We start from the raw sequence: 17,727 nt of genomic DNA, 5'->3' as shown, positions 1-17,727 counted from the left end.
CACTCCCCAAATGGCCTCAACGGCCTGAGCTTCACCAGTCCGAAGCCAGGGGCCAGGAGCTTCTTCCAGGTCTCCCATGGGTGCAGGGGCCCAAGGACTTCAGCCATATTCCACTGCTTTCCCAGGCCATAGCAGAGAGCTTGATCTGAGGTGGAGCAGGCAGGACTCAAACTGGTGCCCATATGGGATGCCTGCACTGCAGGCAGAGGATTAACCTACTGTGCCACAGTACTGGCCCCACTATTTTCTTTATATATTTCTGGGATAGGCTGGAATTATTTCCTGTCATATGGCTATTTTCATATCTTTCTGTAACTTTACCCTCTTTAAGTAAATTAAGTATTGTTGGGAGAGTTTATTAATGTTATGAATGTTGGCATTATCTGCCTTCAATAGACCTCAGTTTCACTGTGTGTCTGTCCATGTAACATCTTAATTATCTCCAGACAAACTCCTACATCTCTGGAAGGCTTGGCAACATCAGGGGGAGCAAGGAACTAGTTGTTATTCAAGTAAAAAGGTTCTTTTGTGTTCCAAGAAAGAATACAGTGCCAGGAAATCAAGGCAGGGCCTGGCAGGGGAGTTCCCTGCATTTGTAGTGATTAGATGGGGCCCAGGCCTCCTCCTTGTAGCTAACTACCTTTGCAGTGTTGGCTCAGTAGCAAAAGACTTCCTGGGAGTGAAGCTAGCAGCAAACTGAGAGGGCAGTCACAACAGAAAGTTAAGTTTGCTCTGGCCTCCAGGTCTTGCCTCTCTGTGCCCTTGTGGCCAGAATTTCCTGTAAGCACTCCATCTTGTTTTTGTGCTCCTGAAAGGTGATTTGCCGCCTGTGTTCCCCTCAGGACCACACTTCACTCTTCTCCAAGCCCCCAGCTCCGGACCACACAGATTGTCCTCAAAAGAGCCGGTGAGGACACTGGTGACAGGTCACTGCCTTCAGGAAACAAAATGGGTGAGTCAACCAGTATGAGGCCCTGGCCTCAGGACCCCCATAGGGCAGGGAGGGATTCCAGCTCCACTCCAACCTACAGGACACCCAACAGACTCCCTTTGAAATGGGGAGTAGCTAGGGGGCCAGGCAGTTTTTCACTCTCTTGAGGACGTGAACTCACAGGGCCTTAAAACATCCACCCCAGCCCCAGCTAGAAAAACTCACCTCTTGTGGCTATGGTGACGGCTGAGCTGGAGTGTTCTTCTGCCTTAGGGAGAAGGTCTGGACCATGTTGTACTCTAAGTTCAGAGTTTGAGTTGTTGCTGGGGGTGGTGTATCTTCTGCTCTGGGGAGAACTGGAAATGGACAATCTTGGGATTCATACTGGTGGTGAAGGAAGAACAGAGAAGCCACCAGTACCTTTGAATTTTCACAGCAACCAGTCAGTGTCAACTGTTTTACCCCTTTAAGTTTCTTGAGATTTGTTTTAAGGTCCAGCATATGATCCATTTTTGATTATTGCTTGTGTTGCTACATGCAGAATTCTGCTAAGTGTATTTTGTCACACATGTTGTTTAAACCTTCATCTGAGATTTTTTGTCTTTTTGTTTTCTCTGTCACTTAGTGAGATGTGTTAAAATTCCCCACTAAGACAGTGGATATACCTATCTCCATCTACTTCTGTCAGTTTCTACTGTGTATAATTTCTCTGTTTATTTCTATCAATTTTTGATGTGCATGTTTTGGCTGGTTACATTAAAGACGGGTGCAAATTTGTTTTAACGTCTTAATGTAGTATTTAATCTATATCATTATGAAATATCTCATTTTGTCTAGTAGTGTTTTTTACCTAAAGTATATTATATATATTTTTCTTACTATTGGTTACACCAATGATATTTTTAAAAATATTTATTTATTTATTTATTTATTTGAAAGGCAGAGTAACAGAGAAAAAGAGAGATTTTCCATCTGCTGGTTTACTTGCCTAATAGCCACAAAGGCTGGGGCTGGGCCTGGTGAAAGCCAGGAGCCTGAAACTCCATCCGGGTCTCCCATGTAGGTGGCAAAGATCCAAGTACTTGGGCTGTCTTCTGCTGCTTTTCCAGTCACATTAGCAGAGAGCTGAATCAGAGCTGGAGTAGCTGGAACTCAAAACAGGCACTCATGGGGGATGCGGCACTCATAGGGGATGTTGGAGTCTAAGGCAATGGTTTAACCGACTGTGCCACAGCACTGGCCCTGTTCAGTGTTTTAATAGCATGTCTTTTACTATTGCTTTCAGATTCTCTGTAGTATTATACTTTGCATATATATGTCCCTTTTAAGTAGTATTTGATTAAATTGATGGTTTTGATCTAGTCTTATAGTTTCTGCTCTTAAAGATTTATTTATTTGGAAAGCAGAATGAGAGGAGGGGGAAAGGGGGAATTTGAACCAGGCACTCTGATATGGGATGCATGTATCCCAAGTGGTAGCTTAACCTTCTGCGCCAAAATGCCCACCCCATAATCTGTTTTTCGATTTGACTTGTCATTTTTTGTAATCTTTACTCTTTAGATTCCTATGTGCATTCTTACCTTATCGCAGACTAATGTACATTAGTTATTTTACATTTAGTTGGACAACACAGACATCATCACTCATTTTAACCCCATTAATACCCCTCCCAATTTATTGCTGTGCATTTTTATTATTTATTGATTTAAATTCTTCAGTAAAGTTACAACTGTATTATACAGTCAGTACTCATTTAGATTTTCCTACGTATTTGCCAATGTCATTATTATTCATTCTTTCTTGCATCTACATGCCTCCATGGAGGATTATATTTCTAAGGTCTGATGATAACTTTTTATTAAGTTGGCTGGTCTGGTGACAAATTTGCCTAGTGTTATTTGCATTAAAATATCTATTTAAATATAATTTTTGAAAAATAAGATTTTGTAAACACAGAGTTCTAGGTCTGCAGTCATTTTACTTTACTTCTGTGGATATATAATTTTAAATGTTTGAACCTGCCATTATTTCAGGTAAAAAAAAGTATACATCAATCTTATTTTTGCTCATTTGAATACAATCTATTGTTTTTATTTAGTTCAAATATTTGTTTCTGTGGGGTTTTTTTTTAGGAGAGAAAGCATAGACCTCATTTCTTTTTTAAGATTTAGTTAGGGAGAGACAGAAAAAGAGAGAGAGAGAGAGAGAGAGAGAGAGAGAGAGGTCCTCCATCTGCTAGTTCACTCCCCAAATGGCTGCAATGGCCAGGGCTGGGTCAGACCAAAGCAAGAAACCAACAGCTTAATCCAAGTCTCCCACATGGGTACAGGGCCCAAGCACATGGGCCATTCTTCGCTGCTTTCCTAGGCATATTAACAGGGAGCTGGATCAGAAGAGGAGCAGCCAAGACTCAAACCAGTGTCCATGCTGGATGACCAACTCTGCAGGTGGTGGCTTAACCTGCTATGCCACAGGGCCAGCTCCCTCTATGAGCTTTTTGAAGACTCCTCATATGAGTACAGAGCACTTGACCCAGCAACTGCAGAATACACTTTTTTTCAGGTGTCTGGTAACATTCACAAGGATAGAACATCTTCTGGATCTTCAAAGAAACCTCAACCAGGCAAAAGGAACTGAAACTATTCAGAGTATGTTCTCTGACTATAAAAAAATTTCTAAACACTTGAAAATTGTAGTTAACACCTGTCACTTCATTTCATTGTTCAGATGCTTGTTATAGAACAATGAAAGTTAGAAATGCTGAAAGGCATTTCAGGCTGAGAAAAAAAGAAAGTCCATTCTGCGTATTTTAAACAGAAGGCAAGACTGTGGCAGGGAGACAGTGTAGGAGGCTATTGTGTTGACTCATCCGGTCGTTAAAGCTTTTACTAGAAAAGAAACTATACTTGATGCTCCTTAAAGCTTTTACTAGAAAAGAAACTATACTTGATGCTCGTTAACAAAATCAATTTGATGGCTGATGGATTTCGGAGGTGTGAGAGAGATTCTGCCTATCAATTTTGGTGAGGTTGTGAGATTACAGAAGCATGAAAGAAGGCAAAATTTGGATGCTTTCCTGCTATGTGGCAAATGTCCAGTCTAACTCCTAAATGACTTCTCTTCTTTATAAATTCCTGTTCCATTTTCTTTCTTTTTTAAAGATTTTATTTATTTATTTGAGAGGTAGAGTTATAGACCGTGAGAGGGAGAAACAGGAAGAAAGGCCTTCCGTCCGCTGGTTCACTCCCCAGTGGCCGCAACGGTCGGAGCTGTGCCAACCCGAAGCCAGGAGCTTCTTCCTGGTCTCCCATGCAGGTGCAGGGGCCCAAGGACTTGGGCCATCTTCTACTGCTTTCCCAGGCCACAGCAGAGAGCTGGATTGGAACAGGAGCAACCGGGACTAGAACAGGCACCCATATGGGATGCCGGCGCTGCAGGCAGAGGATTAACCCATTGCGCCACCGTGCCGGCCCCATGTTCCATTTTCTTTCTTTCTTTCTTCTTCTTTTTTTTTTTTTTTTTTTTTTTTTTTTTTTTGACAGGGAGAGTGGACAGTGAGAGAGAGAGACAGAGAGAAAGGTCTTCCTTTACCGTTGTTTCACCCCCCAATGGCCACTGCGGCTGGTGCACTGCGGCCGGCACAATGCGCTGATCCGAAGGCAGGAGCCAGGTGCTTCTCCTGGTCTCCCATGCGGGTGCAGAGCCCAAGGACCTGAGCCATCCTCCACTGCACTCCCTGGCCATAGCAGAGAGCTGGCCTGGAAGAGGGGCAACCGGAACAGAATCCGGTGCCCCGACCGGGACTAGAATCCAGTGTGCCAGCGCCGCAAGGCGGAGGATTAGCCTAGTGAGCCGCGGCGCCCGCCTGTTCCATTTTCTAAATGGAGTTCCACACAGTTACCTTCTCTTTCAAGACCTCTTCCTTAATTTTGTCATCTCTGAGAATAGGCTTTCATATCTTGTCAAGTCTGGGAATTTTCTTACTTGCTTTTGTGTGATTGTTCCATTAGGGCAGATTGGTAGTTTAATTGTACTTTCTATGATACTAGGCCAAGAATCGGTTCACGGTGTATGGTTACTGATGTGTCTTTAAATTTGCATTATTGTTCCGAATTTCAGAATCCAATAATGGTGGTGGCTGTCCTCAAGGAAAAAAGAAAGATGATGAAGATTCTTTGCAAGGGAAATTTGACCATGGGAACTTTCATTATGAACATGCTGTGGGTGAGCTTCTGTCTTCAAACCTCCAGGAGGATCGAAACAGGATGATGAGGGATGTCCATGAGAACCCCCAGCTAAGACGGTAAGTGACCAGGCATCCTCATTGGCATGAAGCAGTCCCTGGAACCATGCAACTCTTTCACTGTGTGTGATTTTCTCTCACTGAAAAAACTGAAGAATGCCAGAAGTGGAGTAAAGGTTGAACAGTCTTAATTGTATAAGTGAGTTAGGATGGCCAGCGCCACGGCTCAATAGGCTAATCCTCCTCCTGCGGCACTGGCACACCGGGTTCTAGTCCCGGTCGGGGTACCGGATTCTGTCCCGGTTGCCCCTCTTCCAGTCTAGCTCTCTGCTGTGGCCCGGGAAGGCAGTGGAGGATGGCCCAAGTGCTTGGGCCCTGCACCCGCATGGGAGACCAGGAGAAGCACCTGGCTCCTGCCTTCGGATCAGCGAAGTGCGCCGGCCACAGCAGCCATTGGGGGGTGAACCAACGGAAAAGGAAGACCTTTCTCTCTGTCTCTCTCTCTCACTGTCCACTCTGCCTGACAAAAAAAAAGTGAGTTAGGACTATATAGAGGATTTTATAGCATTTCTTCACATTTATTGATACCTTCTTTTTATTGTATTGTACCAACACCTTTACCTTCCTACCCAAAATTAGGAGCATGGAATGCCATTATGAACATCAAGATAGAATTCTTCCAGAGGGAGCTGTGACAGCAAATACAGATAATGAAGCCCTGAGGAAATTGTTCAAGATAACAGTAAGTGTCCTGACAGAGTCCAGGCAATTTTCAGGAAAGGCAGGTCATGGAGAGTTCTATTGATCACATGTAAAGATGCTAAGTACTTTGCTGGGAAACAGGGACTGACCATTTAAGGGTAGGGACACAGAAGAAATACAAAAGAGAACAGGCTAATTGCAGGAATGCAGGGAAGATTGTCCAAAGGTAAAGGTGGAAATACTGCAAAGATGAAGCAGCCCCACACTAGATGCCTCAGTTTAGATCAAGCTGGATGTGGGGATGTTCAGTCTCTAGAGTCCTTGTCAGAGGGCCAAGTGTGGTCTTCAGTACATAGAATCTATTGGAACCTTATAAAAGAAAGATCATTTTGAACATTTGGATTTCATTATTTGGGAGGTAAATGTTGAAATGGAGATAAAGAACAATCAGGAAACTCATGTCTGGCAAAAAAAGAGAACTGAAATCATGTCAGTGGTCCCTACCTTAGAAGTTTCTAAAACTAAATGCAAGGTCAGGATAAAACACTTGGTTGGGGCTGTTCTCCAGGCTAATTCCATACTGTCTGTTCTCTCCCATCCCTTCTTTTAACACTTAGATTCCCTACGGGATAAAGTATGAGAAGACATGGCTAATTAATTCAATCCAGAGCTATTGCAGTGTCCCTTTCACCCCAATCAACGTAAGAAAAGATGGTGAAGCCAAATGAGTGGGCATAGGGGAGGAGGAGAGGCCTGGCTTGGCAGGAGTTTTGAACTCTGAGACTGTTGCTTTGCCTTCACTCCCCATAGCTCAGGTATGTCAGAAATCAAGTGGAGTTCTTTGTTCAGGATGCTAGCACTGCCTCGACATTGGAGGATATCAACTACAAGATTTATGATGAGGAAAATCAAAAGGTATGGACTGAAGTCATTCCTTGGGTTGATTCCCAAGGCAGGAAGACAGGCCAAGGGCTGGTTGGCTGCTTTCGGATTAGAAGTCTTGGTGCTTACTCTGCCTCTCCTTCCTGCAGATATCTATCCTTGTTGAACCTTCCACTGAAACTCATTCTGTGCAGACTAACTTAAAGCCAGAGCAAATGGAGGTGCTAATGGTAATGCAGATTTAAGGCACATTGTGCACCCACTTCCCAGATTCACATGTTCTTCCACCCTTCTGACTTCTGTGTGACCATCACCCATTTAATCTCAGAGTCCTGCTGTCTATCTGTCTCTGCAGTTGACCATGAACAAACGATATGATGTTTCCCAGAAAGCTCTTGACCTCCAGAGCCTCAGCTTTGACCGAGGTATGGCTGACAGCAGTAATTTCAGGGCGTGTGAAGTCAGAGGGAATATGTGGGGATGACAACCTGGGGAGGGGTTGGGCTGGTGCTGGTACAGTCAGAACCTGCCCCCATCTTGCTGATACCCTTCTCTTGACTTCCTGAAGACTTGGTAGGCCATGAAACTGACATGATCTTGGATGAAAGAAAATGTATGACTGCTGCCCTGCAGATCATTGAAAAGAATTTCTCTGAGGTGAGGCCTTAAGCCCAGTTATTAGATATAAGGATAGAAGAGTTGGGTGAAAGGGAAATATTTTCTTCCTGGCTCTTGGATAGTTGCTATCACTCTAACTCTTTCTCCCACAAAGCTGTTGTCCTTGAATTTGTGTAACAACAAGCTGTACCAGCTGGATGGCTTGTCTGACATTATAGGGAAGGTGCCCAAAGTCAAGATCCTGAACCTCTCTGCAAACAAGGTGAGAAGAGGGAGCCAGATGGAATAGGGGTTGAAGGTGACAACATGCAGACAAAAGTACCTGTGGGAGAGGGAGGAGAGCTAAAGGAGCAGAGGCCTAGATCTCTCTCTCCCTGGAACTCCTTTTGCATTTTTCTCCCTGTATCTCTCAGCTGAGGACAGCATGGGAATTGGAGAAGGTGAAAGAGCTGGATCTGGAAGAGCTGTGGCTGGAAGGGAACCCCTTGTGCAGAACCTTCCCTAGCCATGCTGCCTACGTAAGGTCAGTGGTGGTGCCTCTGACCCTCGTGGGGACCTTCATCCCCCACAGCCTGAGCTGCCCCAACACTTGCCACCTGTAGGCAGGCAGCCCTGGTCCACTGGGAAGTCCATGGCCCTGCCCTCTGCTCTGTCCCTCAGCTCTGAGCTGCTCCCCTTTCCACCTGGTCGGGTGTGTTTCTCCCGTCTGTACATCTGGCTGCCTCCAGCACACCCTCCCGTAGTTGTGTTCCGGGAAGCAGGGCTCCCTGTCCTCACCAGGGACAGAGATGCTGGAGACATGGACTCCGGTGGGTCCTCCAGCCCAGGGCCTCGTGCTGACTCAGGCTTCCTGTCCTTGGACTGAGACGGGGCTGGCTTCCCTCCCCTGTCCTGAGAGGGGCCCTCCTTCCCCTGCTCCAGAGAGGTCCTCCCTGCCTGTTCCAGGCTGACACGGGAGCTTTCATGCCTGACACTAAAGGCTGAGGCTCCAGGTGGCTGGCAGCAGGACGTCTGTTCCTCTGGTGCAGTGCCGGAAACTGGGCTGTCCTTCAGGACGAACTCAGGTTCCTTGAGTCAAAGGGTCAGATAGATGCTGGCCAGCTGCAGTAAGAAAGGACTTCTCAAGGCACAGGTTGGAGGTCAAGGGCAGTGGAGGGTGAAGTTGAGAAGGACAGGCCTGTCCAGAGCACCACTCCTCCCTTCTTCCTCACCACGTCCTCCAGGGGATCCCTAGGAGCCCATGATGGGTCCGTTTCCTAGGGTAAGGCACCAACGACTCAAGTACAGCTGCATGGGGATCTGGAGGAGAGAACATGGTGATCCTGAGAAGGTTCCAGGACCCTCTACCCTGTGCTGACCTGGGCCCTGACCCCTCACTGCTTGTGAGGAAGGTCTCCTGTGGCTACTCTATTGGCCATGCTCAGCTCAGACTGGCCTCATACAGGTGACAGACTGGCCTCATACAGGTGACAAAGGCTCAACCTGCCTCCAGGGGCTCCAGCCCAAAAGGTGCCTGTTTTCTTGCCTATCTTGGGCCTTCAGGTCCACCCAGCATTAGCTGAAGAGAAGGGCTACAGCAGGGAAGCCACTCTCTGCTCTCTTCCTCCCTGACCCCCACTACCATGGTCAAGTCTCTTCCTCTTCTCTTTGCTTCCTCTCCCTCCCTTGTCTCTACTCTCCGTCTCCCCCACCTATCCCTGGCCTACCTTCCTTCCCTCCCTTTCTCTTATCGTCCCTATGCCTTCCTCTTCCTGCCACCAGAGCCCTGCCTCACTCCCTTCCCTGACCCAGCCGCCTCCTGGGCCATCCCTGGGGGATGAGCTGGTCTTGTCCAGTCCATGCTTGACAGAATGGTGGACACTCTGAGAAGTAGCAGAGGCCTGGGCTCTCACCCCTTTCTTGTTCTCTGAAGAGCATTTCCAAAGTTTCTTGGAAAGTAATGGAGGCGGCGAGGGGAAAGAAACCTGGACGCCCAGTGGAGTTCACCATGACCTGGAAGAAGGGGGTTAGATCATTATAGGGAGAGCTACCCAGTGTGTAAGAGGAGAGGCAGACAGGGAGAGGCTATGCAACTCTGACTCATCAATCATTTCAATCAATTTTTGGTTTTGAACAGGGCCATCCGGAATTGTTTCCCCAAGTTATTACGCCTGGTAAGTACCTACCTTCGTCATTATCATTTCTTGAAAGCATGACCTCCACAACTTCCCTGAATCTTTCTGGGATCTGCCTAGATTAGATTTTTACAGTTTTCCCCCCAACAAGTTAGGAAAACCGGATTCCTGATGAAATGGACTCTTTCTGGTAAAATATGACCATAAACTAACTCCCTCTCCCTCTCTTTCTGCCTCTCCGTCTCCCTCTCCCTTCACTCAAAAGTTGCATATAATACTAGACTCCCAAGATCCACTGGTGAAGATGTCAACTGTCGTCTTGCTGATTGACTATCAAAGGTTATTTCACACCTCACCTGATCCAGCCCTTTTCCCCCTCAGACCTGTTCATCTCCTTGCTCATCCAACACCACCTCCCTGTTGTATACTGATGACTACCTCTTCCCTTCTCCCAGGATGGAAAGGAGTTACCACCAATTGCAATTGATATGGAAGTCCCCGAGATAATAAAACCTTGTAAGGTGAGGAGGAACCCATGAAGGTTAGATGTGTGGGACAGGCATTTGTTATAGTGGTTAAGATGCCACTTGCGGGCACTCACACTCCATATCAGAGTGTGTGGATTTGGCTCCTGATTCCAGCTTCCTGATAATGAGCACCCTGGGAGGCAGCAGGTGTTTGGGTCCCTGCTATCCACATGGGAGACCCAGATTGAGTCCCAGTTTCCTGATTTCAGCCTGGCCTAGCCCTAACCATTGTGGGCATTGAGTGGATCAGTGGATTATAAACCCCTCCCCACATTTCTCCCTTTAAGTAAATGTTTCAAAAGCATTAGAGGGAGGTTTTGTCAACCACGTTGTTCCAAGGTGTCTTTTTATTTCAGGAAAGCTATAAAGGATCTGAGACCCTGAAGAGTCTCATCCTGCAATTTCTGCTTCGGTATGTACCCTCAGACCACAAGGCAGAGAAGGGCTGGGGCAAGACAGGCTACCCTAAGAACAGGGCTGCCTATGAATTGAACAGAGTTTTCAAAGTCCTTTGAGAACCCAGGCCGCAGAGGTAGACTGTCTTCATTGCTCCCCAACAGGTATTATGTGATTTATGACTCTGGAGATCGACGGGGTCTCTTTGGTGCTTACCATGAAAAGGCCTGCTTCTCCCTGACCATCCCCTTCAACTGTGGTGATCCATTGTAAGTAAGGCAGCTCAGACTCTGATGTGAGCCATGTAACTCCCCAAGGGGTACAGGTCAGATCCTGAAAATGCCACCTCCTGTTTTTATTTTCCCCTACAAGCAGCTTATGGGAGTACTTTAAGTATAGCAGGAATATGAAGAAGCTCAAGGACCCATGTAAGTGTATAATGGGGAAAGACCATCACGGAAAGGGGGATGTAAAAGAATCAGTAATAGGGTATATGGGCCAGGGTATGGCAGCTTCTGCTCTTCATTTCTGCTCCACAGACTTGCGGAGGCAGCTGCTGAAGCACACAAAGCATGACATTGTGAATTCTCTCAGTGTCTTGCCCAGAACTCAGCATGACTTCAGCTCCTGTGTGGTGGACCTGTGTTTTCAGACAGTGAGTACCTGCTTCCTCTCTCAGGCAGCTCAGGAAACCTAGATGTACGCAGGAAGTTTGGGGGAGAGCATGAATGCCCTTGTTTACCATTCTTCACTTTCAGGAAATGATGCTCTGCTTTTCTGTCAGCGGTGTGTTCAAGGAATGTGAGTATCTTTACATTCCACTCCCCAGATCCTCCATTCCTCATGTTGCCAGGGCTCCTTCACAGGACTCTTTCAGCTCCTTCCCCTTCAATCTTTCTTCTTCTCCCATGCCCCAACACATAACTTAGGTTTTATGGACACAAACTGTAGTTTGATGGCTCTCATTCCAAGTTATTGCTTTGCAGACTTTGGGCTGTTACATAGCCCTTCTCTTCCCTTATTTGCAAAATGGGGTTGGTAAGCCAATTTCTTAGTCAGTCAGCTGCAAAAATAAATCAAATGACTTCATGCTTCACACATGTGGGAGGATCCTGTCATTAGGAGCTGATTATTTCTACTATTGTCCTCTCAGTCCCTGAAACTCCCTTCTGATTACTAGTGAAACGTTGCCCTGATCTGACCCCCTTCAGGGTGTCACAAGAGTGTCAGGTAAGATCATGAATCTGGACCACCATGCGAGTGTGGAAAGTGTGTGTGACTCTAAGTGAGTACCTTTGTTTGTTATCATTGAAGTGGAAGGAAAGTCCCCGGGTATTGTTCGTGCCTTCACCAGGATCTTCATCTTGGCTTCTGTCAGCAGTTCCAGGTGAGTGCTGTGTTGTGGGTTGCAAGAGAACACACTTCTCATCCTGGAGCCAATGATACAGGAATGTGATAGTACAGTCTTGGGGTCTTCTCAGTACTGTGAAGGCCAACAGGTAGATCCAGGGAGAAGTCTAGATTAGTGCTTAAGTATGTGGTCTCTGGAGTCGGAATTCTGAATTATCTTGCTGACTTCAACACTCACTAATTAGCTATGTGACCTTGATCAAGTTTAAAAAAAACTTCTCTGTGACTCCCTGTTCTCCCTTTATTTTTTTATTTTGACAGGCAGAGTTAGACAGTGAGATAGAGACAGAGAGAAAGATCTTCCTTCAGTTGGTTCACCCCCCCCAAAATGGGTGCTACGGCCAGCGTGCTGCACCGATCTGAAGCCAGGAGCCAGGTGCTTCCTCCTGGTCTCCCATGCGGGTACAGGAGCCCAAGCACTTGGGCCATCCTCCACTGCCTTCCCGGGCCACAGCAGAGAGCTGGATTGAAAGAGGAGCAACCGGGACAGAATCCAGCGCCCCAACAGGGCGCCACAGGCGGAGGATTAGCCTAGTGAGCTGCAGTGCCGGCCCTTGTTTTCCTTTTAAAATGAGGATGAGGGTCCATTTCTTTTGTAAAGTGTAAATGCATTGGGGTTAGATACATGAATCTAGTGAAGCTGGTAGAAAATGTTTCCAAGGTAGGCTCCATGGCAGTGGTAAAGGTTACCAGCCCAGGACATTTTTGAGGTAGGTATAGGTATAGTTGGGATTTGGAAGGAATATGGCTGCTATGTGGCAGTGGAAATGGGAACATTGTTGGGAGCATGGGGTTGCCCGTTCCTCCAGTTTTCTGAGTAGCCCTCTTTCCTACAGCATATGCATTGTGAATGACAAGCTGATTGTGAGGAATGCCAGCCCCAAAGAGACCCAGAGTGCCTTTTCCACTCCCTTGCCCTCATGCTTCTCCAGCTCTGTGCCCACCCTCTCTCAAGAGAAGATGGAAATGGTGAAGGCTTTCTCCACCCAGTCTGGGATGAATTTGGAGTGGTCTCAGAAGTGAGTGCTGGGAGTCTCAGGGGATAGGCTTGATCTGAGAGGAGAGGGGAATGAAAAATGGAGATTTGAAGGTAATTTGTAAAAATAACTCTTTGGATGTTATGCTTCCATACTAATTTTATTGTGATAATGTAAGTAATTTTAAACAATGTAATGTTCAGATAACATATTATTTATTTTAAATCCTAAGGAAACCACTAAAAACATCAAAATTAATAAGCAAGTTCGTTATTATTTCAGGATGCAAAATCAATATACAAAAATCAACTCTATTTACACTAGTAATGAACAATCAGAAAATAAAATTAGGAAAAAAATTTCATTATAATAGCATCAAGAAATAACCTACAGATTTAACAAATACTCTGAAATCTGTAAAATACTGTATAAGCACATTTTTTAAAGATCTAAATAAATGGAAAAATATTCCTTGTTCATGGATTGGGAGACTTAATATTGTTACGATGATAATAAGCACAAGTTTATATATACATATTCATTCAAGACAAATGTGATTAATATTAAAATCTAAGCTGAGTTCTCTATAGAAATTTACAAGCTTATCCTAAAATTCAAACAAAAAATATAATGAACTCCGAATAGAGAAATAATCTTGATACAGAAGTGTGAAGTTGGAGGACTCACTATAAAGTCACTATAAACTTATTACGAAGCTATAGTAATCAAGCAGTGCTAGATGATACAGTACTAATAAGCATACAGACCAATACAATAAAATGAGAGTAAAAAAAAATCTTTACCTTCATGATCAGTTGATTTTTCAACCAGCATTCCAAAAAAAAAAAAAAAAAAAGGCCAACGTGTAGAACCTTTTCAGCAAATTTTCAGCAAATGGTGCAGGGACAACTGGATATCAACCCTCAAAAGAGTGAATTTGTACTCCTATATCATATCATACACAAAAATTGATATGGAACAAAAGGCCAGTGCTGTGATGCAGCAGGTTAAGCTGCTGCCTGCAATGCCAACATCCCATATTAGAGTGTTGGCTCGGATCCTGGCTGCTCTGCCCCCAATCCATCCCCTTGCTACTGTGCCTGGGAAAGCAGTGGAAGATTGCCCAAATGCTTGGAGCCCTGCCACCTATATGGGAGACCTGGATGGAGTGCCTGGCTTGTGGCTTCAACCTGGCCCAGTCTCAGCCATTGTGGCCCTTTAGGGATTTAACCAGCAAATGGAAGCTCTCCCCCGGCCCCATCTCTCGCAGTCTTTCAAATAAATGAATCTGTTTTTTTTTTTAAAAAAGGACCAAAAGCCTTAAAGTTATAACTAAAACAATAGAAATATTAAAAGAAAATGGAAGAGTAAATAGTCATGACCTTGAATTTGAAGATGGTTTCTCACATGAGAGTAAAAGCACAAGCAAAAAAGAAAAAGTACACTTCAAAAATTAAAATATTTTTATATCAAAAGACATCAATAAAGTGAAAAGGCAACCTAAGAATCAAAATATTTGCAATTTATATTTCTGATTAGTGACTTGTATACAGAATATAACAAATTCTTTGAACTCAATAATAAAAAACAAGCTATGAATTAACATGAGTAAGAGTCCAAATATACATTTATGAAAAAAAGACATACAAATGTCCAAAAGCACAAGGAAAGTTACTCAACAGCATTAAATGAGAAATGCAATCAAAAATACACTCTGATGCAATGTCAGTCACACCAGGATGGCTATTTTTTTTAATATAGCAGGTGTTGGCAAAGATATAGCTAAATTGGAATCTGCATATATTGCTGGTGACAATGGAAAATGATGGTGTAAAACAGTTTGGTAGTCTCTCAAAATGTTAAATATGGGTTACCCTTATGACCCAGCAATTCTATCATCTGGGGTGAAATTTGTTCACACAAAAACTTGTACACAAAGTTCATAACACCATTATTCATAATAACCCAAAATGGAAATTCAAATGTCCCTCAATTTATAAATGAATAAATCAAATGTGGTATATCTTCATACAGTGGGATATTGCTCAGAAATAAAATACAGTGAGGTTTTGATGCATGCTATAATGTGGATCAACCTTGAAAGTATTAGATGAAATAAGCCAGCCACACGGGGCCTGTATTGTGGACCAGCGGGTTAAGCCTCTGCTTGAATTGCTGGCATCCTCTATCTGAATGCCAGTTTAAGTACTGGACACTCTGCTTCCAATAAAACTCCCTGCTATTGTACCTGGGGAAACAGCGGATGATGGCCAAAGTATTTGGGCCGCTGCCACCAATATGGGAGACCAGGTTGGAGTTCCAGGCTCCTGGCTTTGGCCTGGCCTAGCCCTGGCTGTTGCAGCCATTTGGGAAATAAAACAGCAGATGGAAATTTCCTATCTCTCCCTCTCATTCTCCATTCCTCTCTCTTTTATTCTGCCTTTTGAATAAATAAAAAAATCTTAAAAAAGAATAACATAAGCCAGTCACAAAAGACCACATATTGTATAATACATGAACAGACAAGTCCATACAAACTCCAAGCAGAGTAGTGGTCATGAGTGTCCAGGGTAAAAAGAATAGGTAATGATCTCTAACAGTTAAGGAGATTCTTTTTCAGGTAACAAAAAAGATTTTGGAACTACTTGTGATGGTTACACAGTCTTTGTGAATATACTAGAAAATGACTGAATTGTATACTTTAAAATGGTAAAATCTGTTTATGTGCCTTATAACTCAATTTAAAAATGAGCTATAATGAGAACTGGAAATCATTTGAATCTCCACTTGTGGTTTTCTCAGTTAAAGAATGTGTACCAGGCTTCCTTGTTTTGAATACTTCTATTTTTCTGCTGTAAATTCTTGTGGGCATGTTAGTGACAGACATTGTGGCTTTCAAAAGGTCTTCATCATTAGAACAGTTATTGGCCGGTGCCGCGGCTCACTAGGCTAATCCTCCACCTTGCGGTGCTGGCACACCGGGTTCTACTCCCGGTCGGGGCACCGGATTCTGTCCCGGTTGCCCCTCTTCCAGGCCAGCTCTCTGCTGTGGCCAGGGAGTGCAGTGGAGGTAGCCCAAGTACTTGGGCCCTGCACCCCATGGGTAGACCAGGAGAAGTACCTGGCTCCTGCCATTGGATCAGCGTGGTGCGTTGGCCACAGCGGCCATTGGAGGGTGAACCAATGGCAAAGGAAGACCTTTCTCTCTGTCTCTCTCTCTCACTGTCCACTCTGCCTGTCAAAAAAAAAAAAAAAAAAAAAAAAAAAGAACAGTTCTTATTCTGGTACACGTGTCCCAGTGAAAAAAGAGCATGGGTGAAAGAGTAGCACGCTGTGTGCTGTGGTAGTGATGGACATCACCTGTTCTTTTCCCACTCCAGGTGCCTTGAAGACAACGAGTGGAACTATGCCACAGCTGCGCAGATCTTTACTATGCTCCAGGTGAGGTCTGGGAAGCAAGTGGCTAAAAGGTGGAAGTTTTGGATCATAGGAAGTTGTAGGCTGTGGCCTGAGGATGAAATTTAGGGCACCTAACTCCTCTGATGTACCAACACCTTCCCTCCAGAGGCAGGGCAGGATCCCGGAGGAGGCCTTCAAGCAAATTCCCTAAAAAGAGCCCTTGGATATTGTCTTCATCCACATCATCTTTGTTTCTCTTTTCCCCAGCCTAAGGACATACCCATTACTGGGGTTAAAGATCTGGCTATCTGGCCGGCGCCGTGGCTCAATAGGCTAATCCTCCGCCTTGCGGCGCCAGCACACCGGGTTCTAGTCCGGGTCGGGGTGCCGGATTCTGTCCCGGTTGCCCCTCTTCCAGGCCAGTTCTCTGCTATGGCCCGGGAGTGCAGTGGAGGATGGCCCAAGTGCTTGGGCCCTGCACCCACATGGGAGACCAGGAAAAGCACCTGGCTCCTGGTTTTGGATCAGTGCAATGCGCTGGCTGCGGCGGCCTTTGGAGGGTGAACCAACGGCAAAGGAAGACCTTTCTCTCTGTCTCTCTCTCTCACTGTTCACTCTGCCTGTCAAAGTAAATAAATAAAGATCTGGCTATCCAAGATGCCAAAGTTCTTTTGTAGACCCAGTAACATGACAGTCTAGCAGTCCAGTTGTTCTGTGCATTTCTCCCACTCAATATTGTTGTTTATTTTTCATAATAAAGAGTGACTTCATATTATTATATCTTGTGTGTCTCTTCATCTGCCCCAACCATTAAACAATATGACCAGGAATGAAAGGCCCTGCATTTCCTTGCTCCACCTGGCTGTCCCTAACAGATACGTCAGGCTTGCCTCTGAGTAGTTTGTCACTAAATCCCAATGAGAAAGTGCAGCGTGCATGAAGGAGTGGCATGTTGTAGTTGTGATGTCTGTCCTGTGGTAGTGACTTCCTGGGGTTACTCTTTGGAGATAGTGTGACTGTCAGATGCTCCACCTAGAGTCCCATATTAGAGAATGTCACATTCTGTTCAGTTCTTTGGTACATTTGTCAACAATTGGCAGTTAGCAGTTCTGAATTATAGGCAAGAGTTGAAGAGGATATATACACAATTTATTTTCCACATTCTATAATGCTTGTACTTTAGACAACAAGAGGGCATAGTTTTTGAAAGTAAAATAATAACAGTATTAAGTTTTCATGTTAGAAGCCTATAAACAATTTCTTGAGTTGGCCTACCAAGGGTTTACGAATTATGCCTCACCTTCTGTGTTTTACATAAGTCATTTGCTACCACTTGCCATTTTTCAATTTTTTTATTTTTAAACACTTTGAACAGAAACATAAAACTTGTACAAATTGATGGGGAACCATGGGATGTTTTGATACATGCATGCATTGTAATGTCCAATCAGGGTACGTATGTCTATCTCAGACATTTAACATTTCTTTGTGGGGAAAACATTCAAAATCCTGTCTTCTTATTTTTATT

At 44.7% G+C, this 17,727-nt stretch overlaps 1 protein-coding gene across 1 annotated transcript in view; it reads left to right on the top strand.

Moving 5' to 3' along the window:
- LOC100339773 (nuclear RNA export factor 2) overlaps positions 1–16,974 on the top strand; it is a 32,004-nt gene extending 15,030 nt beyond the window's left edge. Inside the window, exons 2-22 of the mRNA XM_089324516.1 lie at positions 816–952; positions 5,051–5,234; positions 5,814–5,916; positions 6,494–6,577; positions 6,687–6,791; positions 6,908–6,988; positions 7,114–7,183; positions 7,327–7,415; positions 7,531–7,638; positions 7,790–7,899; positions 9,493–9,529; positions 9,946–10,011; positions 10,374–10,429; positions 10,578–10,682; positions 10,786–10,841; positions 10,953–11,068; positions 11,172–11,214; positions 11,728–11,800; positions 12,660–12,842; positions 16,181–16,241; positions 16,366–16,974. Of these exons, the coding sequence (XP_089180642.1) occupies positions 949–952; positions 5,051–5,234; positions 5,814–5,916; positions 6,494–6,577; positions 6,687–6,791; positions 6,908–6,988; positions 7,114–7,183; positions 7,327–7,415; positions 7,531–7,638; positions 7,790–7,899; positions 9,493–9,529; positions 9,946–10,011; positions 10,374–10,429; positions 10,578–10,682; positions 10,786–10,841; positions 10,953–11,068; positions 11,172–11,214; positions 11,728–11,800; positions 12,660–12,842; positions 16,181–16,241; positions 16,366–16,410 (1,779 nt within the window). The 5' untranslated portion in view covers positions 816–948 and the 3' untranslated portion in view covers positions 16,411–16,974. The remainder of the gene's footprint in view (positions 1–815; positions 953–5,050; positions 5,235–5,813; positions 5,917–6,493; positions 6,578–6,686; positions 6,792–6,907; positions 6,989–7,113; positions 7,184–7,326; positions 7,416–7,530; positions 7,639–7,789; positions 7,900–9,492; positions 9,530–9,945; positions 10,012–10,373; positions 10,430–10,577; positions 10,683–10,785; positions 10,842–10,952; positions 11,069–11,171; positions 11,215–11,727; positions 11,801–12,659; positions 12,843–16,180; positions 16,242–16,365) is intronic.
- The last annotated feature ends 753 nt before the right edge of the window (positions 16,975–17,727 follow it).

Source organism: Oryctolagus cuniculus, chromosome X, assembly GCF_051225735.1.
Source record: "Oryctolagus cuniculus isolate XC-2025 breed Fujian yellow rabbit chromosome X, ASM5122573v1, whole genome shotgun sequence".
NCBI classification, from domain to species: Eukaryota; Metazoa; Chordata; class Mammalia; order Lagomorpha; family Leporidae; genus Oryctolagus; species Oryctolagus cuniculus.
This window is presented reverse-complemented; position numbering and strand designations above follow the sequence as displayed.